Source organism: Bombyx mandarina, chromosome 02 (genome assembly GCF_030267445.1).
Source record: "Bombyx mandarina strain Sakado chromosome 02, ASM3026744v2".
NCBI classification, from domain to species: Eukaryota; Metazoa; Arthropoda; class Insecta; order Lepidoptera; family Bombycidae; genus Bombyx; species Bombyx mandarina.
Window position 1 is genome coordinate 1,004,697 of NC_143209.1, and position 27,568 is coordinate 1,032,264.

General features: G+C 38.5%; 1 protein-coding gene across 1 annotated transcript; it reads right to left on the reverse strand.

The window, feature by feature from the left end:
* Positions 1–171: 171 nt before the first annotated feature.
* Positions 172–25,911, reverse strand: LOC114252607 (RAS oncogene family member RabX1). Its single transcript, XM_028187159.2, has 6 exons — positions 25,727–25,911; positions 14,832–14,959; positions 9,846–9,988; positions 9,094–9,238; positions 8,575–8,686; positions 172–7,403 (listed from the first exon to the last, which is right to left on the reverse strand). The coding sequence occupies exons 1-6, from the start codon at positions 25,767–25,769 to the stop codon at positions 7,297–7,299; spliced, it is 678 nt and encodes a 225-aa protein (XP_028042960.1). The 5' UTR covers positions 25,770–25,911; the 3' UTR covers positions 172–7,296.
* Positions 25,912–27,568: the final 1,657 nt, after the last annotated feature.

Consider the following 27,568-nt stretch of genomic DNA (forward strand, 5'->3'; position numbering starts at 1 on the left):
ATCCAGCCCAGAACTCCTAGCCATTAGTAATCATATTGCAAGCAAGAACCATAAGTACTAATATAAATATATATTAAACCTTTGTCAGTGCGAGAAATTTAAATAAAGTTAGTACCTAAACAATAGTTTAAGTAAACGCCACTTCAGTAGGATACGAAAAAAAAAAACAAATTTCAGTTAAATTCAATACTTTTATTAAAATACGTGAGACGTAATATAAAATAACTATATTAAGTGCATTATTGTCGGTTGTACGTGCGTCTGTTTTATGGCGCCATTTTAATAATTATAATCGGATACATTAGTGACAATAAATTTTTCTACTAAACAAAATCACCACCCACTTTAATACGTGTCCTTCCATAGTGGTGGGGGGATTCAAAAATAGCCCCTTCTTACTCACTGGTATAAAAAATGTTCTATTAATTTTAGATATTTTTTTATTTCCTACATCGGTGGAAGAGCTCACGGCCTACCTGGTCTCAAGTGGTTAATGGAGCCCATAGACAATTACATCGTAAACGCCACCACCCATCTCGAGAAATGAATTTTAAGGTTTCAGTTTTAACAGTACAACGGCTGCCCCATCCTTCAAACCGAAACGCATTACTGCTTTACGGCAGAAATAGGCAGGGTGGTGGTACCTACCCGTGCGGACTTACAAGACGTCCTACCACCAGTATAAAAGAGAATTACATCAATATTTTATCGATGAGGACTCTTTGTGATCCTCTTTTGTGGTGGCAGTGGTAAGGAAACGCTGCTGTGAGGACTCAACTCCGGAGTTGGACGGTACTTACATAACGAGAGATGAAAGATTATTTGGTTTAAGCCATCTTTGTAATTAAAGGTCCGTTTTATTTGGCATAGTCGTACTCGCCCGCTTCGCTGAGCATTTAAAATTAATATTATTATTTATTTATCATTATTATTAGGGAGTCTCCAACACTCATATAAATAATAGCCTATCCATTAAGTTCATGTATTTTCTACATGGATACCAAGTTTCAAGTCAATCTGCTGCACGGTTCAGTAGTTATAATGGAACATCCGTAAAAACCACTGTAGATTTATATATTAATATAGATATAGATTAGCATCAATAGTTTGATGTTTTTAAATGACAGTTTACGCCATTCAAATATCTGAAGAAGTCTTTTTTTGTTATGATATTTTTTCCAAATCTTTAATTATAAATGACTCTCTTGTGAGGTTGTAAAAATGTCGCTTAAGCCAAATAGCTTTTCACTTCTCGATATATAATAGCGTTATCTACCCAAACAAACGCACGTTTTCTAGTTTCAGAATCACTAATAACTAAAACAAGGTTATATGAGTCGACTATTATCAAAGCCGAAAATGTGACTTTTGGACTTGGTAAATCAGAAAAACGAATTATTGACTTTGTATTTCATTGGCAGTCACAAAACTCTTCTGAACGACATCTTAGATAAATAACAGGCGAAGTATTAGCCTTTATTTAATGCAGGTTTTGAACCGTATTCTTTGAAGGAGACGATTATATTCAAATCAATCTGTATTGACATATCAATAACATTTTTTTGTCCAAATGCACAGATTGCCACCTTTGATAATAGACGACTCATATAAGGCCGTCAGCGCAAAAGAGGCTTAACCCACATTTTTTTTATAATGATGCTTATAATTATGTAGGTATACTGCAATTTATTTAAAATATAATAAGTTTTGATGCAAAATCTATCCATAGTTTCACCCTTAGATAACAGATGGCTTTGTAAACATTATTTTTGCGCGTATTGTTTTTTTGCCTACTCAAATTCAAATTCATGAAAACTTAAGGCTTCGTCAAACAGAACGCGTACTTAGCGCTGCGTTTTAACGTCGCGCTCTGGTCATGTCACACAAATTGACTAGATGAGTCCAACGCTCCTTGACGCAACGCATTCGCCAAATCATAGTGCCTTTCGATAGCAGTGTGAAAATTTAAAAGTATTCAGAAATCGAGTGATTTAGATGTGGCATTGTATAAGCATGGGTATTTTCTAACTATTTCTATAAATTTTTCGAGCATTATCTAGTATTTTAACATACATTCACTCGGAAAAACTAAAATTTGTAAAAATAAATAATAATAATAAAAACAACGCCTGACGTCAAATCGTCCTAACGCCGCGACAGAGCGTCACGTACTTATAGCGCTGGGGCTCTGTTTGACGGTATGTTACCGTATAGTACAACACATCTCGGCGTCATAATAGCGCGCCGTCAGTTTAGCGTTCTGACGCGCGCTAATAACGCGTTCTGTTTGACGAAGCCTTTAAACCTCATTGCTCCGTAATAACTATGGTAAGATGAGGCCACTTTTGCGCTGATGACGGCTTCATATTATGTATGAATCACGCGAAGACCCTGTAACGTTCCAGTTAAGGCAGTATTATCACTCGTCTCTATAGCGCTGTCATGGATACTGACAGTGACAAGGTGCTATCCCCAGAATGTCCTTCGACGAGACGTAAGGGAATGTCGTTGAAAGAAATCCAGTTTAGACAATCCCAATAGTGGCGAATATATAAAACTTTAATCGTAAACATGACCAAGCCCATTATAATATATAGGTATATTATATATACATATTATATCGATGGATGAAAGGCCGTTTGGTTCAAGCGACATTGTTGCAACTTTATAAAAGAGCCATTAAAGTTTAAAATTTGGAAAAAATATCATTAAAAAAAAAAACTATAGCTATTTGAATGGAGTAAGCTTAATTGAAGTTCAATTAGAAATGTCGAACTGTTGATGCTGATACCAAATAAAATGCACATTTATTTACAAAGATAAATGTCGGTTAAACCAAATAACCTTTCAACCTTCGATATATATATATGTATATACATATATATTTATATGTCGGTGTGTGTATGTCCTCAGTAGACTTTGAAACAGCTGATCAAATTTCGATGAAATTTTCGTATTGGCCCAAAAATTGATCCAGGGAAGTCCGGCTTCGGATCAGTCAAGTCTAAGATGGATCAGTCAGTCGCGCCATGTTTGACGTGTTGTATAACATCAATTAAATTCCAAATTACGTCAATATCTCGATTATTTTACAAATTTTATATAATTATCACAATTTATAACACATTTTAATCGGTAAGTACTATCTAATATTAAAAAAAATATATATAAATAACTAAATAAATAAATAAAAAATCTTATTTTAATTTATATTCTTTTTTTTATGAAAAATGATAATTTGGAGTGATATGAAATTAAATGAAATGAGATGAAATATAATCTCAGTAAAATGGTTATCGTTTACTGAAATTTTTTCAGTGGACTTTTTGGAGGATCTCGAGTGCTACGTCCAGCGGCTTTGTTTAATTTCCCCACATTTGTGCACTTTCACAGATACTAAACAGTTAATAAACCACCGTTATTACACATTTAAACCTGAAGAAACACTAAATAGACAAAATAAAACAAATCACACAACTTCACTCCTCGCGTTCCCGCCAAAAAGTCAATAATTAACTAAAGAAACTAGAAAATACAGATAAAAACTAATATCTTTAAATGACAATACTTTTTTTAACGCAACATTGTCATTAACATTATTTTAATTATAGACAAGGAACACAATGTCAGAATTAAAAATAAAATTCAAATTAAAAACAAAATGTCAACTTGAATTGTGAAAATTGAGCAAATTAAACTTCTTTCTGGAGCTTGAAGATACCTCAACATGTCTTCAATTTACGGAGGGTAGAAATAAAGAGCACCGGCTTAGTGTATTTAAAAGTGTCCGCTGAGAGAAAGTGTCAATTAAGGTGGCGCCACTGTAGCATGTGGAAGGATTTTAAAAACAGCGCCTTAAACTATTATAGTAACACATACTAAATTAAGACGGAAAAAAATACTTCCTACGTAAATAATAATCTATATATTAATACGTGAAGCAAAAACTTTGTATCCCTTTTTACGAAAATTACGCGGACGGAGGAGTATGAAATTTTCCACACACACAGAGAATATAGAGTAAGAGTGCAGAATGTTAATATTTTTTTTAAATAATGCATAAAAGATACATTAAATCAATAAAGAAAACATTACACACACTACATACCATGTATTTGACACACAACGCCTGCATACTATTTGTTTATTGTCAAACTTTTCATATTGCTTATAGTCAGTCTGTGGTCAAAATGAGAATAGATTAAATATTGTTTGCCTTTATTAATATTTGCCTAAAGTGTAGTCTTGGCGAAATCTGTGATATTATAGTTTGACAATAGAATCATAATAATGTTCAAACTTATAATTTCAATTTAATCATAGTCGAATTTCGACTACTGCGGGACACTAGTAAAAATAAATAGTTGATATTGTAAATACTGCATATGTTTTAACTACACAAGTCACGAAAATTATTATATTTCTCAATCAAGCACACTTGACTCTGTTTAAATCAAATCAAATTAAAAAAATTTAATTCAACATAAATGAAAGTACATACTTGTTGAACGTCAAAAGAACTACCGCCAATTCACAAGAACTAGCCTCCGTCCTGAGAAGAACTGGCAAGAAACTCAGCGGGTATGCCTTTTTTTTTTTTGGAAATATTAGATTTTTTTTTAATATTAGATTATTTTAAATATTCATTTTTACAATAAGTAATTATAACATAACAATTATTACAATATTGAAATGCCTGGAGCGAGCAACTCATTCCCACTTTGTGCAATCTTCTAGATAATCATTGACTTTATAGTAAGCTTTATTGCACAGATGTTCTTTAATACACTAATGTTTAAATAATAAAAAAATATGTTTAAAACTGCATATCGTTTCCACTTGCTACACTAGCGCTATTTCTGTGAGTCTACCAACAATAACTTTCTATTTACAGGCGGACACTTTTTCAGCTTGTCCCAAATACAAAATGGTGCTTTTAATCTCTACCCTGCATAGCAGTACCTCAATTGACCTCAGTAGTACCTCAAAGAGTAAGTTTAATAACCCTCGACTGAGTTGAGCTCGAGGCTATCCTTTGGAGGCCCCTCGGCTGTTAACAACTCCCTCTCATCCTGGCTGAGCTTTTGTTTGCCCACCTGTCCTGGTGAAATTGCTATGACATGTCCTTCTTCAAACGAGGCTTGTGGAGAGTATTAAGCGGTAGGCAGCGGCTTGGCTCTGCCCCAGGTATTGCTGAAGTCCATGGGCGACAGTAACCACTCAGCATCAGGTGGGCCGTATGCTCGTCTGCCTACAAGGGCAATAAAAAAAAACGTGTGGCACTCAGGGATTGCCGCGGTAAAGCTATTGCATAGCATTTTTTGTCAACTTATCTAATTATAATTAGACAATAATAATTTAATATTAAAGCAATAATAAAATAAGACCACGCTATATTTATAAACGTTAACAAAAGCAAAACATTAACTGTCCCCTTCACACTCATAAGCTAGATCGCGCGAGAGAGAGATGGGTAGACTTTTCGTGGTGCGCATGTTGTGCGACGTCACGCCACGCGCTTATTCACAAACACTACACAAGCGCAACGTGTGAATGTGTTGAACGTGAGCTACACGGTAGGCGGAGTGGGGGTGTTAGGTTTTTTTCGTTACGGAATTTCTTGATTCGGTCTCTGTTCTAAAAAGCCCGCCATAAAATCTATGCAATAGCTTAAAAACGCGAGGTTGTTTCGAGGTAGCCTCCAGAACACTTGTGCCCTCGACTGTACCTAGCGCGACCGATAATACCAGCGCAATTATTTCACTCACCAAAACCTCCTCAACTCTTGTAAACGCGCGTCGACAAAATTAATAAAAACAAATTCGCTTCGAAAACGTGCCGTCAAAGAAGTCCCACTTCTCTCACTTCTATCACGAATATCCATCATGAATATTGTCTAACAAATACTCTTTAAGAATAAATAGATCCGAGTAATTGATGCAGCAATGTAAATCAGTTTTATTTACATCTATATATACCGAAGGATAAAAGGATATTTGATTTAAGTGATATTTATCTTTGTAATTAAAGGTCCGTTTAATTTGGTATCAGCATCAATAGTTCGATATTTTTAATTGAATTTCAATTAAATTTACTCTATTCAAAATAGCTGAAGAAGTTTATTTTTGTTGTGTTATTTTATCCCAATTTTAAAACTTTAAATGGCCTCTCCTTTTTTATTGCTTAGATGCGTGAACGAGCTCACAGCCAACATGGTGTTAAGTGGTTACCGGAGCCCATAGACATTTACAGCGTAAATGCGCCACCCACCCCAGATATAAGTTATAAGGTCTCAGTATAGTTACAACGGCTGCCCCGCCCCTCAAACCGAAACGCATTACTGCTTCACGGCAGAAACAGGCAGGGTAGTGGTACCTACCCGCGCGGACTCACAAGACGCCCTACCACCAGTAATTACGCAAATTATAACTGCGGGTTTGATTTTTATCACACGATTTTATTCCAAGATTTTTTGTTGTGATAGTTTTTATAAATTTTTAAACTTTAAATGGCTCTCATGTAAAATTGTAAAAATGTCGTTTAAATCAAATAATCTTTCAACCCTCGAAATAACTAATTGAGTAACAATTATAATCGTAATGTTACGAGCCAATAGGCAATAATAATAGGTCACGACAATAATTATCAGACCCAAAACATATCGACGCTTGAAAGGCAAACGTGACTAAGCGACAATGAACTTTACAGTAGACTAATTTAAAGTTGAAATACCTGAAAAAAATTATATTTTAATGAATCTAGCTGTAGGATTGAAATGATTTTAATTAATAGTCCTAGAAATATCGAATATGGTTATTGCCTATCATTTATGTACAAAGCAGTTATTGTCGCTTAGTCACGTTTGCCTTTCAAGCGTCGATATACATGTGGGAAAAGACATTATTTAATTACTATTTTTATTACAAAATATATTTTATTAGTAATTTTACTGATTCAATTTACGAATACCCGACGACTTACCGTCAGACGGGTCGTTAAGTTGAATCAGTAGTTAAGCCGCTCCCAACGTATGACGTCACATGTGGTTAATAGTTTCGATTTATCATTAACCAATTTCACTGATTATAGACTTAACGGGCATACAAGCACATCGCTGTGACGGCTAGCACTCACTGATGCCCCTAGACATCAGCTGAAAACTTCAGACTTTTATCACTCTCTGACACTGAATTATTAATAATAACATTGTCAATATTGTCCGCAGTTTTGCTTCGATTCGTTGGTTGGGTATTAACAGAGCCGGATTACCCGTAATTTGGGGAATTTTTTTGAAGGCTAGCAACACATGTTTTTCTGGGGTTCCCCGTGCGCTATGCTGTCGATGCTCCAGGCCGGCAGCTCCACTTTGGCGGTGTGGGTCGCGCGGTCATCAGTTGTACTGGCTGCCAGCGAAACGAGGGTCATATAGTCTCGTCTTCCTCCACACCTTATCCCACTAGGTGGGGTCGACACAGAGAATTCTTCTCTTCCATTCTCTTCTATCAGCCGTCATCTCAACACTCACTCCTCTCTCTCTCTCATATCTTATATCTCTCATATTTTTACTGGTGGTAGGACCTCTTGTGAGTCCGCGCGGGTAGGTACCACCACCCTGCCTATTTCTGTCGTGAAGAAGTAACGCGTTTCGGTTTGAAAGGCGGAGCAACCGTTGTAACTACACTGAGACCTTAGAACTTGTATCTCAGGGTGGGTGGCGCGTTTGCGTTGTAGATGTCTATGGGCTCCAGTAACCACTTAACACCAGGAGGACTGTGAGCTCGTCCACCCAACTAAGCAATAAATAAATAAAATATCGTCATTCACACACTCCATCCATGTCTTCTTCGGTCGACCTCTTCCCCCTCTACCTTGCACTACCATTTCCATACGTCTCCTAGTCACATGCATCATGAATCATCATGTTATTGACATATACAATGACATACAGACGCGACAACGATAAGTTATTAGTCAGGCCGGGCTCGCTGGTGCTAAGTGGTTACCGAAAACCAGAGACGCGAGGTCAATGTCAAACATTTTTATTTATTGCTTTTACTGGTGGTAGGACCTTTTGTGAGTCCGCGCGGCTAGGTACCACCGCCCTGCCTATTTTTGCCGCGAAGCAGTAATGCGTTTCGGCTTGAAGGATGGAGGAGTGTTGTACTGCTATAAGTGAGACCTTACAACTCATGTCCCAAGGTGGGTGGCGGCTTTTACGTTGTAGATGTCTATGGGCTCCAGTAACCAGTAAACAACAGGTGGGCTGTGAGCTCGTCCACCCAGGGTCTAAGGTGTCAGTATAGTTACAACGGCTGCCTCACCCTTCAAACCGAAACGCATTACTGCTTCACGGCAGAAACCGGCGGTACCTACCCGCGCGGACTCACAAGAGGTCCTACCACCAGTAAGTAGTTGCCTTTGTTTGGGCAGCGGCTCGGGTGCACGGCATTGGTAACCAATCACCATCAGATACGCCCGTCTAAAGAAAAAAGTCATAGGACTAGGATCCAGAGCGGACTGGAACTAGGAGCCCGCGGTCAGCAGCCTCGCTAATCAAAAAGCCCATAGGTTTACCTGTTGGAATTTTCTCTTCTGTTGAATCATAGGACCGCAGCGAGGACACGAGGTTACTGGAGGACAGTTGCAGCAGTGATATCGCGGTGTTCTTAAATACTTTTTCGATGCCCTGAACAGTGAGTTAGCCTTAGGTTTGGGCGACTAAGAAATATACGGCAGAGCACATGGCTGTGCCCCGTGAGGTCCATGGGCAACGGTGACTGCTTACCAGCTTATATCGCCAGGCACACCTTAAAACATATCTTGTTACTGCTGGTAGCACCTCTTGTGAGTCCGCGCGGGTAGGTACTACCACCCTGCCTGTTTCTGCCGTGAAGCAGTAATGCGTTTCGGTTTGAAGGGTGGGGCAGCCGTTGTACTGTTAAAAGTGAGACCTTAGAACTTATATCTCAAGGTGGGTGGCGCATTTACGTCGTAGATGTCTATGGACTTCAGTGACCACTTAACACCAGGTGGGCTGTGAGCTCATTCACCCAACGAAGCAATAAAAAAAGTGTAGTATGTGAAATCGAGTACCTGATCGTGCAGCGCGGACGTTTCGCAGTAAGCGGCCCCGATGGTGGCGGCATACTGCGTCGCCTCATTGTAGGGGACCGCTCTCAGGGATTCCAGATCGCTTTTATTGCCGACAACGGACAACACCATCGCCTCTGGAACATTGCTGAAACAAAGACTGAAGGGCTGAAATTCGTCCAGGTCTAGAGCAAGGATGAGCAACACGCGACCAGCCAGGCTTTTCTAAAATTTTGAATTGATTTTATCGACTTTTCTCTCATCAATTCGTTTTTTTCTTCTTTTCTTGTGTGTGTTTTATCTTGCATAAATTTTTTTAATCTAATAGTTATTGTAAATAAAGTTTCGTGATTTATTATTAGCAGTTAGTTACAATATAGGTGAGACCCGGAAAAAAAAATTAAAATTTAAATTGGCCCATTGATTAAAAAGCTTGCTCACCCCTGGTCTTAGTGGATTAGACGCGAGGTCTGCTCGTATCGGTGTTCGAATCCCACACACAGGTACCAATTACCAAGTTGACAAATGACAGGTACCAATTACGTATAGGGGGAATAGGTCGACCGAAGAAGACATGAATGGAGTGTGTGAATGACGATATGAGAGAGAGAGAGGAGTGAGTGTTGAGATGACGGCTGATAGAGGAGAATGGAAGAGAAAAATTCGCTGTGCCGACCCCACCTAGTGGGATAAGCTGGAGACAAAGAACAAGAGTCTTGAACTCATAAATCGTGAACCAAAATAAAAGTCCTTACCTTTGTAGCTCTTTCACCCAGCCCTTGATGGCTGTGAAGCTTTGCATGCTTGTGATGTCGAAGACCAGGAGCGCCGCGTTGGCGTTTCTGTAGTACATAGGCGCCATTGACCTGAACCTCTCCTGACCAGCCGTGTCCCAGACCTGCGGAAGGGCGGCACTGTGCTCAGCGTCTTTTTGATGTGAAACATCTATAGCCGCACGTAAAACCGATTTCTGGCGTGGCGACAAGTGCCGTGGCGACGCGTCGCCATGCGCAATCGACTGTGCGATTCTCTCCCACTCGATCCGGCGTTAAGCCATCTCTCTCGCTACACTGAGCTCGGACACCTATAGTGTATACTCCGTAGTGTATACAGTGTTGTTTACTACAGTACACATAACCTGTGTTTTACTTGAAAACAAATTATTTTTTCGTAATATTTTATTTTATCACTAGTGACCCGCCCTCGCTTCGCTTCGGAAACATTAAAACACACATGAAACCAAAAATAAAAAATAAAAAAAGTAGCCTATGTTCATCAGGGACAATGTCGGCTTCTAATGGAAAAATAATTTTTCAAATCGGTCCAGTAGTTTCGGAGCCTATTCGAAACAAACAAACAAACAAATCTTTCCTCTTTATAATATTAGTATAGATTATGACATATTTAGTTCCTATCACAATCTGTTCTTTTCTGCATATTACTTTTACAAAATAATGTCGATGTTTCACATCTGCCAGGCGTCCCGTGACGGCTCACATTTTTATTTTATATTTTTTTTTATTGCCCTTGTACGAGCGTACGGCCCACCTGATGATGAGTGGTTACCGTCGGCCATGGACTTCAGCAATGCCAGGGGCAGAGCCAAGCCGCTGCCTACTGTAGAGTACTCTCCACAAGCCTCGTTTGAAGAAGGACATGTCATAGCGCTCGGGAAACACCGTGGAGGGGAGCTCATTCCAAAGCCGGATGGTACGTGGCAAAAAAGATCTCTGAAAACGCGTCTTGCTACCGTCAGCCCTAACTAATAAGATCGGACTCTAGCATGGATCGTATCGCGGCCGAAATAGAGACTACTTTTTTTGGTCCAAGGATAAAGCTGCTTTCAGACTACGCTATAATATAATAGCATAATGTATAGCTCATAGCACAACAATATCGCGCACCATACATTGGTATAGACACGTTCACACTGTACTATACTATATATGATTGGCTAAGTATACGCTGCTATACTATCTGGCGATATAGTATAGCGTAGTCTGAAAGCAGCTTTAGACGTAATAATAATAATTTACTGCATCGACGGATTTTCCTGACACACACAAACAAAACCAGTCACATACACACACGGCTACATTAACGTTATGTTACGCCGGTAAGAGTAATGCCATCTATCGCCGAATAGGCGAACGAATATCGAAGGATCTAGTAGCACTTAGAACGCTCGAGAAGTACACCGCCATCTATTGTCAGGTAGCGAAAACACACAATACTCGACTTGTGTGGAATATTCTCGACTATTCTAGGGATTTCGTCTCGACTATAAAAGCGTTGCAAGGATGGCACGCAGTCAGTCAGTAGCGAAACAGCGAACGGATCACCTGAAGCGAAGCGGAAGAAGAGAATTGCGAATTTTAAAGTGTTTTAAGTGTTTTAAGCTAATACAGTCTTAATTTAAAATTCCGTAGAATTTTTATTTATTCATCCCGAACCCCAGCGCGTAACAGTTAGTTTACGAACCGGGGACCGAAAGTCGGACGGGCGTTTCAAAAGTCTGTCGCCCTGACCTACCACTACACCAGCGGTTGTAGCGACGTCAATACATCTGATGGCGCATTTGCGTACCACCGGAACGACAATGAATTATCAATTATTTATGTTACAGTTCCGATAGCAATGTTATCAAAACGTTATTCGACTCATATATTAAAGCACAATAATTCGTGATAAGCGATAAATAATGACCAATACATTCGCTATTGTTATTAAATATCAAAATTTTAGTTACAAGACGGACCTTACAGAATTAATAGCATCGGTAGGCAGCGGCTTGGCTCTGCCCCTGGCATTGCTGAAGTCCATGGGCGACGGTAACCACTCACCATCAGGTGGGCCGTATGCTCGTCTGCCTACAAAGGCAATAAAAAAAAAATAAAAAAAATTATACATTTCCGATCCTGCGGAAAGAATGGAAAGCAGTCGACGTCGCCCAAAACACGTCATCTCGGATCCTCCCGATCCACTGACGGTGCTTTTAGGTACCTCAAGCACCGGTCACCGTTCTCGTCGAACCCGTCGCTTGCGACGAAGGGCTCCACGAGTAAATTAACCCTCAGACACAGCCCACTGAGTTTCTCGCCGGATCTTCTCAGTGGGTCGCGTTTCCGATCCGGTGGTAGATTCTGCGAATCACGGCTCTTGCTAGGGTTCGTGTTAGCAGCGTCGTCAGGTTTGAGCCCCGTGAGCTCACCTACTAGTTAAGGTTACGCTGGAATAGCCTCTCGAGGCTACCAGCTTAGGTAGGAAAAAAAAAACAGAATTAATCACTTAATGACTTTTCTTCCAGCCAACCACAAAAGGTTCTGCACACATAATAAAACAGAGAAAACAGTGCACAAATTTAGATAAACAATAATTATTTATATCTATACGTATAATTGTATTTTGGACTTATGTTTGTCATTGAACTGATTAGTGACGAAAAGTGGACAAAGGTCTGGCTTTGCATTCATCCATTAGTGGCGGTGATTACTTACTATCAGGCGGGCCGTATGCTTATCTCTTTACAAAGGCAATAAAATACTAGAAATGTTAGACAAATATTTGGTAAGTTTGTTTGATGACACTACAAATTGCCCTGGTGTTTTAAGTACCGATCTATGTACTATTTAATTTTCTCTGCATGGGTAGACAAGCTTACGGGTCCATGGACAACACGAATGAATACCGTCGCGCTTTTTTAGATTAAAAGACGAATAATAAGTACCGTAGATTGGGGGAATAGGAACTAGAAGTAGAATAGGGACAAATCGTGGTTGTCACAATGCTTTTGTAAGATTTAAATTTGTTGAATAGAAAAGGACTTTTATTTAGTGTTTAAGAATATTAAATAGTTCAATTTAGTCATCGGAGTTTTGTAACTGATTAAAGATATTGAAAAGTTAATTACCTAAAAGTAAGTCCCTACCCAACAACTAAACTCTTTGACGAAGCATGTTGCTGAGAACTCTATTTCTGTAATCTGACGAAGCGTGTTGCGGATAATTACATGTACTTTTAGGTTAGGAATATTATTCTTTTTTTATATAATAAATTTATCACTGAATTAGGACACAACTAAACAGTGCCACCCCGATCGAAAGACTATTTATTATCCCCATATGTGACCCGATTCACCCCAAAAGCCAAGGTGAATCAGATCAAGCTAATTTTGAAGTGTTTATGTATATTTATCAATGAACTATGTATAACAATGCATCGTATGTGAAAATTTTTACCTCCGGAACCATTTTAACCTCAATTTTAGTGGTATTGCCCTAAGAAAAACCGCTGAAAATTTGTGTTGGAATTGGAATGGGTCCCAATTCCCCCCAATCTACTGTACCTAGACCAACGACAGGCCAAAACCTTTGACAAGAGAACCTACTGTTACACCGGGTAAGAGTAACGCCATCTATCGCCGAATAGTCGAACGAATATCGAAGGATCTAGTAGCACCTAGAACGCTCGAGAAGTACAACGCCATCTATTGTAAGATAGCGGGAACTACTACTAGAGATGTGTGGAATATTCTCGATAATTCTAGGGACGAGGTATCGGCTATAAAAGCGTTGCAGGGATGGCACGCAGTCAATTAGTAATCGGAACTACTCGGAGCGAAACAGCGAACGGATCACCTGAAGCGAAGCGGAAGAAGCGAATTGAGAAATTTAAAGTGTTTGTTGAGTGTTTTTAGTGCTCTAAATGATAAATACAGTTTTATGTTGTACTTTGGTGGAACATTTTTATTTATCTCGAAACCCAGCGCGTAGCAGTATGTTTAGTGTTAAGCTAATATTATTAATACCTTACAAATGTTTTGGTTATACCTTCTGTTAATTTGGGGCCATCAGCGCAAAAGTGGCCTTACCCACAATTTTTTATATTCAAGCTTATATGACGTATATTGGAATTTATTTAAAACTAGCTGACCCGGCAGACTTCGTAGAGCCTCAATCGATAAATAAAAGACCTAAACTTTTGTATAAAATAAACTTAAAACAAACAAAAGGAATCCATCCGACGGGGGGCACATCAAAGGAAAATCAAAATTGTTATTTTTATTTCATTTCGAGCATTTCTATATTTACATCTACCTTTTAAACCTTTTCTGGACCTCCACAAATAATTCAAAACCAAAATTAGCCAAATCGGTCCAGCCGTTCTCGAGTTTTAGCGAGACTAACGAACAGCAATTTTTTTTTTTTATATAATATATAGATAGATAGATAGATATAATAAATTTTGATGCAAAACCGGCCTATCCATAGTTTCACCCCTACATAACAGATAGCTTTGTAAACATTATTTTTGCGGGTATTGTTTTTTTGCCTATTCAAATTCAAATTCATGAAAATTCAAACCTCCATACTAACTATTGTAAGCTTAGGCCACTTTTACGCTGACGGTCTCATTTGTAAGAAGACTAAAATTAATTATGGTGTGAATTTCGTGACAGTGGTTAAGCTGGAATCAGTGCGTAGCGTTAAATGTTGGTAGGACCTCTTGTGAGTCCGCACGGGTATGCACCACCACCCCGCCTATTTCTGCCGTGAAGCAGTAATGCGATTCGGTTTGAAGGGTGAGGCAGCCGTTGTAACTATACTGAGACCTTAGAACTTATATCTCAAGGTGGGTGGCGCATTTACATTGTAGATGTCTATGGGCTCCAGTAACCACTTAACACCAGGTGGGCTGTGAGCTCGTCCACCCATCTAAGCAATAAAAAAAAAAGTGCGTACCTGGAGTTTGACTCTTGCGTTTTCGACGCTGATGTTGCACGTGAAGAAAGACGCTCCGATGGTAGGTGAGACGTGCTTCGAGAACATCTTCCCGATGTAACGCACGACCAAACTCGTTTTGCCCACACCTGTAATTGAAACATCGGGAATTATCTAAAACTATTTATATACATTAGAAGATCCTCCATTCATTATCTATATCTTAATACGTGAAGCAAAAACTTTGTATCCCTTTTTACGAAAATTGCGCGGACGGAGGAGTATGAAATTTTCCACACTTATAGAGAATATAGAGAAGAAGTGCACAATGCTAATATTTTTTTAAAATAATGCATAAAAGATACATTAAATGAATAAAGAAAACATTACACACACTACATACCATGTATTTGACGCACACCGCATGCATACTATTTATTGTCAAACTTTTGTTCTTGACGTCTGTGGTCAAATTGAGAATACATTAAATATTGTTTGTCTTTGTTAATATTTTTTATACTGTAGTCTTGGCGAAATTTGCGATTATAGAAGTATAAAATACAACCATAATAGTGTACAAACTTACAATTCCAATTAATTATAGTCGAATTTCGACTACTGCGGGACCTCTAGTTCATTATAAATAGCTATAATATTTTTACTGTCCTAAGTTGACGTCGCCTAACACACGTCATCTCAGATCCTCCCGATCCGCTAACGGTGCTTTAAGGTACATCAAGCATCGGTCATCGTTCTCGTCGAACCCGTCGCTTGCGACGAAGGACTCGACGAGTGAATCAACCCATAGACAGCTCACTGAGTTTCTCGCCGGATCTTCTTAGTGGGTGGCGCTTCCGATCCGGTGGTAGATTCTGCGAAGCACTGCTCTTGCTTGGGACAGTGTTAGCAACACTCCCGGTTTGAGCCCCGTGAGCTCACTTACACGTCAAGGAGAAGCTGATATAGCCTCTCAGGGCTATCAGCATATACAGTATATATTATTATATACAGAACTAGCTGTACCCGTCCGCTTCGCTGGGCATTTAAAATTAACATTATTATTTTTCACCCCCACAAAGATTCTCATCATTAACGCCCCCGCAACTGGTGCAGGGAGTCCAACACTCATATAAATATTAGGCTATCCATTAAGTACATGTATTTTCTACATGGATACCAAGTTTCAAGTCAATCGGATGCATAGTTCAGTAGTTATAACGGAACATCCGTAAAAACCACTGTAGATTTATATATTAGTATAGATATATATGTCGTGGATAACGACTTTTAGTAATATTAAAACGGTGGTTTTGACTATTATTTTAAATGATTAAATGTTGTTTTGATAAATATCACAAAAATGTAGGGTAGACTCCGTAACGCCACAGCATAAAATGGCGGTACGTGGACAGAGTCGTGGCATTCCGTGTCAGACAGTCATTCCGTCCGTCTCAGTCAGTGAGTCTGACAGACAGACAGTCAGACAGACAGACTGACAGACAGTCAGTCAGTCAGTCAGTCAGTCGGTCTGTCGGTATGTGGAACGAAACTGTCGGTTTACCCTGTCATTGTGAAAGTTGTGTGTGTTGAGTTTCAATAATTATTATTCAAAAGCTTTTATTGACTTTTTATAAACTGAGTTCAACCAAATACGAGTGATGACGGAAATTACCGCTTAGCCATCCCTGGCGCGCGCTGATATATATACATATATATGCAGTTAGGAAACAGCTTCCGTTCGTTTGCCGCTCGGTTGAAATAGAACGGTAACAGTTCGCCGGGCGTCTTGCTCATTCGGTCGGAACGCTTCCTCGTACGCAACTCCGATAATTGAATTCACTGTCTGACCATATTATGGGCGGCTCCTACGTATAAAGCGTCATGTCAAATAATAGTACATTGTGCACCAAAGGGGAAAAGTAGGACATTTCCTCCCGCGTGTAAAATTGCCACCCGAGCCGAAGGCGATGTCCTCCTTTTTTCCCGTCGTGCACATACTATTTTTTCTCCTACCAGGCCGAAAGTTCGTGGAGTACCGAGTGGTCAAGGGGCGAAGCCCTGGCAGGGGATAGGGGGGGGGGGCAACCCATAAAAAACAATTTAACTGTTTTTTAATTTTTAAATAAACTACTACTAATTAAATAAGAATTGTTTGATGAACTGATGAATGACTCATCTTTGACTTGACTATTAAATTTTATTGCCTTTTGTTTATTTCACTTTTACACTAAGCACAATATTGAAAATTACTCGAGCACAACAATGGCGGAGAATTTTAGGTGCGTGAGAGCAGACGTAGACACTAACAGGTTCATTACGGATCCTCCCGATCCATTAACGGTGCTTTTAGGCACCACAAGCACCGGTCACCGTCCTCGTCGAACCCGTCGCTTGCGACGAAGGGCTCGACGAGCGAATTAACCCTTAGACACAGCCCACTGAGTTTCTCGCCGGATCTTCTCAGTGGGTCGCGTTTCCGATCCGGTGGTAGATTCTGCGAAGCACTGCTCTTGCTAGGGTCAGTGTTAGCAACTCTCCGGTTTGAGCCCCGTGAGCTCACCTACACACGTTAGGGTGAAGCTGAAATAGCCTCTCAAGGCTATCAGCATAGGTGGGAAAAAAAAAAAAAAAAAAAAGACACCAACGCGCATGCGCACTTGTACCCAGGGAGAAAAAGTTACACTTTCTTCCCTGTACAGCGGGAGGAAAAGATTGACTTTCGGCGTAGGTAGGAGAAAAATAATAGTTTAAAAAAACTAACAAAATACGCTTTTATAGAAAACGCAACTGAAATATAGAATATTTTTTTTAATAAATTTGAATTAAAAATAGTGTAAGAAAAAATGATTTTATTGTAATAAAGCGTGGGGTGCTTTTCAGGATATTATAAAAATAACCCTTCTACTCATATCTGTTCATAAAATATTTATAACTATATTGTGATACCATTGTTGTCTACCCTGCTCCAGTTAGGAGGGGCTGTCAACTATATCTCATCGTCCCATCTTGTTTTTTATTGTCCGTGTAGGCAGACGAGCATACAGCCCACCTGATGGTGAATGGTTACCGTCGCCCATGGACTTCAGCAATGCCAGAGCCAAGCCGCTACCTACCGAAAATCCAACCATCTCATCTATTGCTTCCACCATCTCTAGGGTACCATTCGGTAATGATCTTTCCTCCAAATTTTCCCGAGTACTTGAGAAATTGACTCTATTAGACTTTATTGGAGCCCATTTCCTTATTGGTTAAAGTTTAGCATCAACATTGTCGCGGAAGTCGAGTTATCGTGGTACATCTAAGTATCCAACTTAATCCCCGCGAGCTTTACTACTTCATATTAGACGTCGCGTTATCAGCTATTTATCATTATTACAAGACCGGCCACTGTAAGCGATACGTTATCGCTGTGATAGCCGTGTAGATCTGCTCTTGACACGATAAGCCAATACAGAAGCGACTTTATAAAAGTCAAAGATTAATGCTGTTCTTTTTCAAAGGGACACGAAACATAATCTAAAATTATTGTTCTTAGCAAATATTTGGACCGTTTATTTTGAAAGTGGTGTAAGTCCATTTTTTTTTTGTTTCGAGAAAATTAAAGGTTACTACTATATTTGTTGATTTAAAGATACAGGCAAATCATATGAGGTCTGGCTATGCCACCTACCTCTGTCAATTGGACTTACACCACGTTCATAATCGATGATTATGCAATTTTTCATTTACCGACCGATTTTAAGTTGTACAAAACATTGGTTTTTTTTTTTTTGAGAAATTAAACACGGACTATTTATATATAAAAAATTTACATTTAATTAAGCATGAATTACGTGATAGCTCATTTTTCTCAAAAATGGACTTACACCACTTTCAAAATAAACGGTCCATATATCGAAGGGTTTCCAAGGTTTCTGCAACATTACAGGAGAGACCTTGAAAGTTTAAAATTTCGAAAAAATATCATAACAAAAAAACTTTTTGCTAGCTATTTGAATCGGGTAAGCTTAATTGAATTAATTTAATTAAAAACATCGAACTGTTGATGCTGATACCAAATAAAACCTCGAACCCGTCGCTTGCGACGAAGGGCTCGACGAGTAAATTAACCCACAGACACAGCCCACTGAGTTTCTCGCCGGATCTTCTCAGTGGGTCGCGTCCCCGATCCGGTGGTAGATTCTGCAAAGTGCGGCTCTTGTTAGAGTTTGTGTTAGCAACAACGTCAGGTTTGAGCCCCGTGAGCTCACCTATTAGCCCGCTTCATATCAGCTAAGGGAGCGAAAAAAAAGAAAAAAAAAAAAAACTGTCCTAAATGGGTGGATGACTTCAAGGCTCACCAAGTAGTCAATGCTCAATCTCAACACGATTGCGTTCACATAAACTCATCAAGGCTCAACTTATACACAACCATCGTGCTAAGCAAGTTGGGTTTTAGTCAAACAAAATCTTTTCATCATTTCTACGCAGAGAACTGAATTAAGGGACATGTCTTAAAGGGTTTGGGGTCTGTAAATCTTGGGGTAAACCCAAAATTGATAATCCAATAGATTTTAACAGAATTTTTATTAATGAAGCGACAACGAATTGTGTTCTTTTGAGATCAATCAACGATTGTACTTAACTTTATTATCGTATTATTTAATTAATTTAAATCGTCAACTAACCTAGATCGAGTTTTATAGTAGACATGAGTAAAATGAACGCTAGGTTATAAATTACATTGCCAAAACAAATACATAGATACATACAAAGACACATAGATAAGAAATATATATCAAATAAAATAATATAATATAAATAATAATAAAAAAACATAGACCACGGAAACTTGTTGTTCAGGGCAGGGCCAATGGTAAAAGATCTCTTGGACGAAGCCTCATGCGCTGGACTTATTTGATCCTTACCATAGTCCCACTTAATGAGCGCGCCAAGCCTCAGTTCGCCAACTACGGAGAAGGCTTTAATAAACAAGGGTTCCACATGACCACTACTGCTCTGTCAAGAGTAACCGACTATGGTGATGAAACCACGGAATCAGCAACGTAATCTTTCGTATAAATAGCTGCTTTTTCCCTACCTAAGCTGATAGCCTTGAGAGGCTATTTCAGCTTCGCCCTAACACGTAGGTGAGCTCACGGGGCTCAAACCGGATGCTAACACGAACCCTAGCAAGAGCCGTGCTTCGCAGAATCTACAACCGGATCGGAAACGCGACCCACTGAGAAGATCCGGCGAGAAAGTCAGTGGGCTGTGTCTGTGGGTTAATTTACTCGTCGAGCCCTTCGTCGCAAGCGACGGGTTCGACGAGAACGATGACCGGTGCTTGAGGTACTTAAAAGCACCGTTAGTGGATCTGAATGACCCGAAATGACGTGTTTTGGGCGACGTCGACTGCTTTCCATTCTGTCCGCAGCATCGGGATATAAATAGCAAGGTGTAGCGGACGGCTCCTTGTTTATATTTTGGGTTTTGATGAGGATGATTTTACAATTAAAAAAACAAGATGCACATCTCTTAGTTTATTATTAGTTTACTGACTCTTCTCAGTCGGACACTCTTGTCAGAGTGGTCGTGGTTGCGCTGACGCTGTATGTGCAGTAGCACCTGTTAGGTCGCCCATGTTCCCGACGACCGCCCTCCAGGCAATGCGCTTCCAGGCCTGGCGGTTCGAAGCGTTCCGAGTACATTCGACCATAGTGGACTCAGTTGCCTTCTTTATTAGGTAAGTTTATTGACAACCATAGATAAAAAAAAATATATATTATGACAATTGTTGCTTTGCAATTAAACTTTTTACGGGCGTTCCGAATACCATGTTATCGTAGAAAATACACAATAAGGTGACAATCAAGTAATAGCCGAGCTTTTTTTTTTTAATTGCTTAGATGGATGGACGAGCTCACAGCCCACCTGGTGTTAAGTGGTTACTGAAGCCCATAGACATCTACAACGTAAATGCGCCACCCACCTCGAGATATAAGTTCTAAAATCTCAGTATAGTTACAACGGCTACCCCACCCTTCGAACCGAAACGCATTACTGCTTCACGGCGGAAATAGGCAGGGTGGTGGTACCTACCCATGCGGACTCCCAAGAGGTCCTACCACCAGTGATTACGCAAATTATAATTTTGCGGGTTTGATTTTTATTACACGATGTTATTCCTTCACCGTGGAAGTCAATCGTGAGCATTTGTTGAGTACGTATCTCATTAGAAAAATTGGTAACCGCCTGCGGGATTCGAACACCGGTGCATCATTACATACGAATGCACCGGACGTCTTATCCTTTAGGCCACGACGACTTCCGCATACACATTTTAGTTAATTTTTATGCTATCAAGAAAGTTAAAAAACTCGCACGAAGCACACTGGTCGAAACATTCATTTATCAACTCCACACAGAAACGAGCTCAACACTTTTTACTACCTTCTAATTAACTTAATTCTTTGTTTGTATGTAGCGGGATCTTCGAACGTCATTCACACCGACTTCAAGTCGTCCGAACATAAAAAGTTGAATACCTACACATCAAGGCCCAATGGCGATACAATGATTTTATAACTTGGTTCCAATAATTTAACCAGTATCAACATGATAAGAAGAGACGTGAAATTAATTAACAATTCGGTTCACTATTTAGGCATCTGCTGTTGGTTTTTAAATTTCATATACTATTAAAGTTTTCTAATTACATAATAATATACTAGTCTTACTCTACCATTTATAGCTGCAGATGGAGAGGGATTTTTGTAAGCTACAATTTAAAAAATATAGCCGTGAAAATACCAGAGTAATTACACGAAAACTTACGCAAATAAGTATCGTTTACCACCGATGTGGTGATGACCACGGGCGCTCTGTTAACTTACGGGCGACAACAAAGCTATTCAAACAACCATTGAACTCATTATGTCGGCTGGTTAGGTGACGCAATCGTGTTTAGAAATAATATCTTAACTTAATTAAACAGATATATGTAATGATATTAAATAATAATAAATCATTGAACTGTAACGAAGGCGCAAACCGGACACCGAGCCGACTCTGACATATTATCTTTTAATTTTTTTAATTCTACATATTCTAGTGAGCTCGAGGGATCATGCTAGATAGCCGTTGTAACTAAACTGAGACCTTAGAACTTATATCTCAAAGTGGGTGGCGGCATTTACGCTATACATGTCTATGGACTCCAGTAACCACTTAACACCAGGTGGGCTGTGAGCTCGTCCACCCATCTATGCAATAAAATAATAAAAAAAACCATAATATACGTACAATGACTCTCAAGTTATTCCGGTCCAATGACGTAATATTATCTGTCATGTTAAAAAAAAAAAACAAAAAATAGCAAAGATTATTAATATCTATCTTCCTAAACTTTAATTCAGGTTTATCATGAACGATCCAAATTCGATAGTAACGAAAACTAAAATATTCATTAAATTCAAATACTTAAATGTATTATAATTATGAAACTGGTTTTAGACGCGAATCAATCGACAGTTAGGTTATATTGAAAGCGAAACTGCTCGTTAAATATTTTGTAATGGCGTCAGTTACGATTACGTAATTCCGCTGTCAGAGGTCAGTTATTCCCCGTATCCGGTTTAGAGAGGGTGTGGGGGGGGTCATGTTTTATATTGAGACATCGACCTCATGTCTCAAGGCGGGTGACGGCTCTGCCAATGTCACTGACCTCGTCTAGCGATTTAGAAATTTAAATAATATACACATAAAAATCGAAAATATTTTTTTAAAGAAAAATTTACGGTAGCGCAAAGAAATGTAATGGTGATCTTAAAAAAATCGCTGACGAATTCGGTAAAAGTAGTTCTAATTAAAAAAAAAAAAAAACCACTGATCGCCCGTAATATTCCACCGACAAATTCTTGTTTAAATAACTTTTCTGGTAATTACCAACCTTATCATCGGTTTTCAAAACTTCCGTGGACACATCACTAACCTGCGATAGATTATTTTCCATCGACAACATTTACACACGGCTCACCCTACCCATCTTTTTGTATTGGCTTCTAGAATACGCTTTCCATATGTCATTCTCGGCAAACGAAAACGCGGATTAATGGAGGTAATTAAACTAATTCAGTGGGCACTGAAGTCGTCGTGGCCTAAGCGATAAGACGTCCGGTGCATTCGTGTTGAGCGATGCACCGGTGTTCGAATCTCAGGCGGGTACCGATTTTTCTAATGAAATACGCACTCAAAAAATGTTCACGACTGACTTCCACGGTGAAGGAATAACATCGTGTAATAAAAATCAAACCCGCAAAATTATAATTTGCGTAATTACTGGTGGTAGGACCTCTTGTGAGTCCGCGCGGATAGGTACCACCACCCCGCCTATTTCTGCCGTGAAGCAGTAATGCGTTTCGGTTTGAAGGGTTGAGCAGTCGTTGTAACTATACTGAGACCCTTAGAACTTATATCTCAAGGTGGGTGGCGCATTTACGTTGTAGATGTTTATGGGCTTCAGTAACCACTTAACACCAGATGGGCTGTGAGCTCGTCCACCCATCTAAGCTATAAAAAAAAACTTTGATTACGCGTTAATTACTTACTGAAGGAAGGCCACTACCAGCACGATCCTGAATTTTTTATAGCTAAAATAGGTTGAAGTGCCTATGGACATCAACAAGGTATATGCTGCCACCCACATAGAGGACACGAGTTCTAAGCCTCAGTTGTTACAGGACAATGAAACATTACCTAACAGAAATAGGCAGGGTGGTTGTACCTACCCGTACAGACTCACAAGACGTCCTACCACCTGGTGAAAGAATCTGCCCTGTCTGGTTATCTATATATGTATATTTATTCACACATGCATATTAAATTGTATTATATGTATGTATTGGCGTATATGGTACATGTATGTATATGTTTTCTTATTGCCCTTGTAAGCAGGCGTGCACACGGCCCAGCTGATGGTAAGTGGTTACCGTCGCCCATGGACTTCAGCAATGCCAGGGGCAGAGCCAAGCCGCTGCCTACCGCTTAACACTCTCCACAAGCCTCGTTTGAAGAAGGACATGTCATAGCGCTCAGGAAACACCGTGGAGGGGAGCTCATTCCATAACCGGATGGTACGTGGCAAAAAATACCTCTGGAAACGCACTGTGGATGACCGCAGTGGCTCCAGGTAGTATGAATGAAGTCTACTCCGGTGGCGGGCGGTGTGATGGTAAAAACGAGATCGTGAGATTATCTCAAACAATTCCTCAGAGCACTTCATCACCGTTTATTTATTTAATATTTAAGTACTGCATAGTAGCAACGGCCTTGGATTGATTTAAGATACTAAAGCTACAGAGTTCAAATAATTTAATGTTCACTAGTAAGTGGTTTCTTTTTGTTTTTTTTTTAACAAATTTGAATTTATTTTTGGTTATTAATTGCGGAATAAGTATTAAGAAGAAGTGATCATGTTTTCTTGATTTTTTCGTTCTTTTTGCTTTAGCTGTGACAAAGAAACATAATATTGTTTTTGACTGCATAGAACTAAAACAGACAAACAAACAAATAATAATTTTATGTGTAAAATTATTAATAATATAATAATATAAATAAAATAAAAATATGTGTAAAATTATTATTTAAATTGGTACAAAGGAAAAATACAACTATTCATTATATAAATAGATTAAGGGAACATAATAATTGTATATTTGTTTTACATGCATACATTTTACGTAATTATATTTAAAGTATTGATGTTATGTGTTGCGGTCTGCAGCAGGAACTGACATCAATATTTTCATAGATCAGATATGCTTTTTCTTTTCACAACACCTATGACTTTATGCACGTAAGTGAAAATACTTATTTTTCTAGTCATTATTACTGTAAAGTAGCATCTGTGCCTTGCACAATGAAAACGCTATTAAGGACAATGCTCCTTTTATTATATCTATATATATAAATGAAATTGGAGTTTCTGTTTGTTTGTTCTGGCTAATCTTTGGAAAGGCTGGACCGATTTTTACAAGACTTTCACTGATAGGTAGCTGATTATGTAAAGAATAACTGAGGCTACTTTTTTTAGAATAGCCTTTTTTAGACTATAATAAATATAATCATTTTCCTCAAAGCAAAGTGAGGTTTGGCCGCTAGTATGAAATAATTTGGCTTTGTAACACTTCTATAAAGTGATTGATGGATGACCTTTGACAGAACTTTGAAATTGATAAGAGTGAAATCACTTTTGAATGCTCTCTGTAATCTTGATTAGCCATCAACTCAAACATGGGACTCATTTTTAATTATTGTATTTATAACTGATCAAACTCACCGCATAGCTGATGTAAATCAGATATGTACAAGAGTCAATTTACATCACCATGCAAACACCATCCAGAAGCATAAGCTTAAAGCTTCAACTGCATTGTGCAATGTTTCTTGAAAGACAATTTCTTTTAAACAAATATTTACATATTTTTTCAATGATTTCAATGATCAGATTAAGTATATGAATCTCTGTAGAAATCAAATCATTCAATGTTCATCTTGAAAACATACAAACTATACAAGTTTAGTGTTGCATTTATTATTAGTAAAACCGCTTAGTGTGAATACGTTTTTCTATTTTCATAGTATTTCAAAAGATTCGAGATACAGTTACAGTGAGGAGAATAGAAAAGAAACAGCTAATATCAACAACAGAATCGAATTATTAATTATTACAAACGTATAAGTTATTTTTCAGCACCGGAAAATGCAGTAAAATTTCAGTAAAAGGCGTCATTGGTTTTTCAAGAACAAAAGTCGCAAGCCTCGCGATTCGTAATTGTTACGAAACATTCGATTCACTTAATAAAGTTAAACCTGTTATTGTTATATTACAAATGAATTATTAGTAATAGCACATTTTTTTCTATTTAAGTAAGTACCTTGTGATCCAAGTACAACTATTTTGGCTTCTATAACCTTCATTTTGTTAAATAATTACACTTTCGAATAACAATTGGTCACTTTTGAATAACTTTACATGTTTTTTGTAATACACAAAACTTTTTGTAAATAAACAAAAAAAAAACGCACTCACTACAGCGAAAATTCGACATACTGTCGGTGTTGCTGTATGTATTGGTCAAAATTTCCTTGTATAAGTTGCCCTTTGCTATACACATTTAGGTATTTTTAGTGTTGATGATTTTGTTCCTATCACAGATGAAAGGGTTCTCAAAAGTTTTTTTTTTTCAGTTCAGTTCAAACATCGTCAGGTTTGAGCTCCGTGAGCTCACCTACTTGTTAGAGTTACGCTAAAATGGCCTCTCAAGGCCTCGTAGCTCTCAAATATATTAAGTGTATAAACTATGCCATCAGCTTAGGTAAAAAAAAAGAAATGGGCTATTTCATAAAGAAGACAAGAATGTGTGATAAATGAAACTGATATAAACAGTGTTAATAACAACAAATACATGTGACTCAAAATAGAAATGACACAGTTTTGACGTGACAACGTCTTATAATTCGATGGAGCCGGCTACACGCACGAAAAAACATGACTCATGCGGCGTTACCTCGCTCTGGGGCGATCCATTTAAGGCATGAAGTGCAAGCGAGAGCGCGCAACAAGCGAAACAGAGGCACAATCAGCCTCCGTGTTCGGCAGCGTTCGACGTCTGTCTCTATCCTACTTGAGTGAGCGATGCATCCGCGTGGACAGCTGCTATACAATAATACATTTACATGTTTTCGTCAAGTATGAAGTTCAGTGAAAAGTGAATGTGGTATCAATTGTCCATACAAAATTTCTATTAACCAAATAAAATTAAAATTTTCTTTTGAAAAATGAAACCATTCCATCAGTATTTTCTTATGACGTTGTCACGTTCAACTATCGTCAGTAAACGGACTTTACAGACAACCGATTTTTATAATAATAATGTAACTGCATAAGCATCAAAAATACCGGGTGTTGGTTTACCGGGCTTTTAGCATATATAAATATTTTTTGACATTATCTTCTTTTAGCTAATTAATGCGTAATGTAATGATTTTAAGTAATAAGAACTTAATTTTACCATATTTTTTTTCGATAATTAAAGGGTAAAAACAAAACTGGTAACTCTAACACGGAATGTCAAATAATTATTTTTGTCGCTTACGACATCTATTGTGATTTATCTTAACTACATATAAATTGATTAGATACTAGGTGAAGTAGTTAAATGTAAATGAACTAGATGGCACTTAAGGTATTTTTTATTAGTGGCTGTTTCAACTTTGCTTGAAATAAAGTTAATTCGCTAAAAATTAAGGAAAGTATTAAAACTGTGATAATTGTAATTTGTATTAACATTAAAGGCTTAAACTGTTGAAATCTAATTTTAGGCACTATGTTTGTATCGACGATAGAGTACCACAAATTTTTATTTTTTTTGTTGCTTAGATAGGTGGACGAGCTCACAGCCTACTTGGTCTTAAGTAGTTAGTGGAGCCCATAGATATCTACGACGTAAAAGCGTCACCCACCTTGAGATATAAGTTCTACGGTCTCAAATATAGTTACAACGGCTGCCGCACCCTTCAAACCGAAACGCATTACTGCTTCACGGCAGAAATTGGCAGGGCGGTGGTACCTACCCGCGCGGACTCACAAGAGGTCCTACCACCGGTAAATTATTATAGTAGTGAGGATTCGTCGGAGTAAGCCCTCACAGCCTCAAGTTATGTGATTACCGAGACCCATAAATGTGAATTCCGTCAGTCATTTAGAGAAATGATGT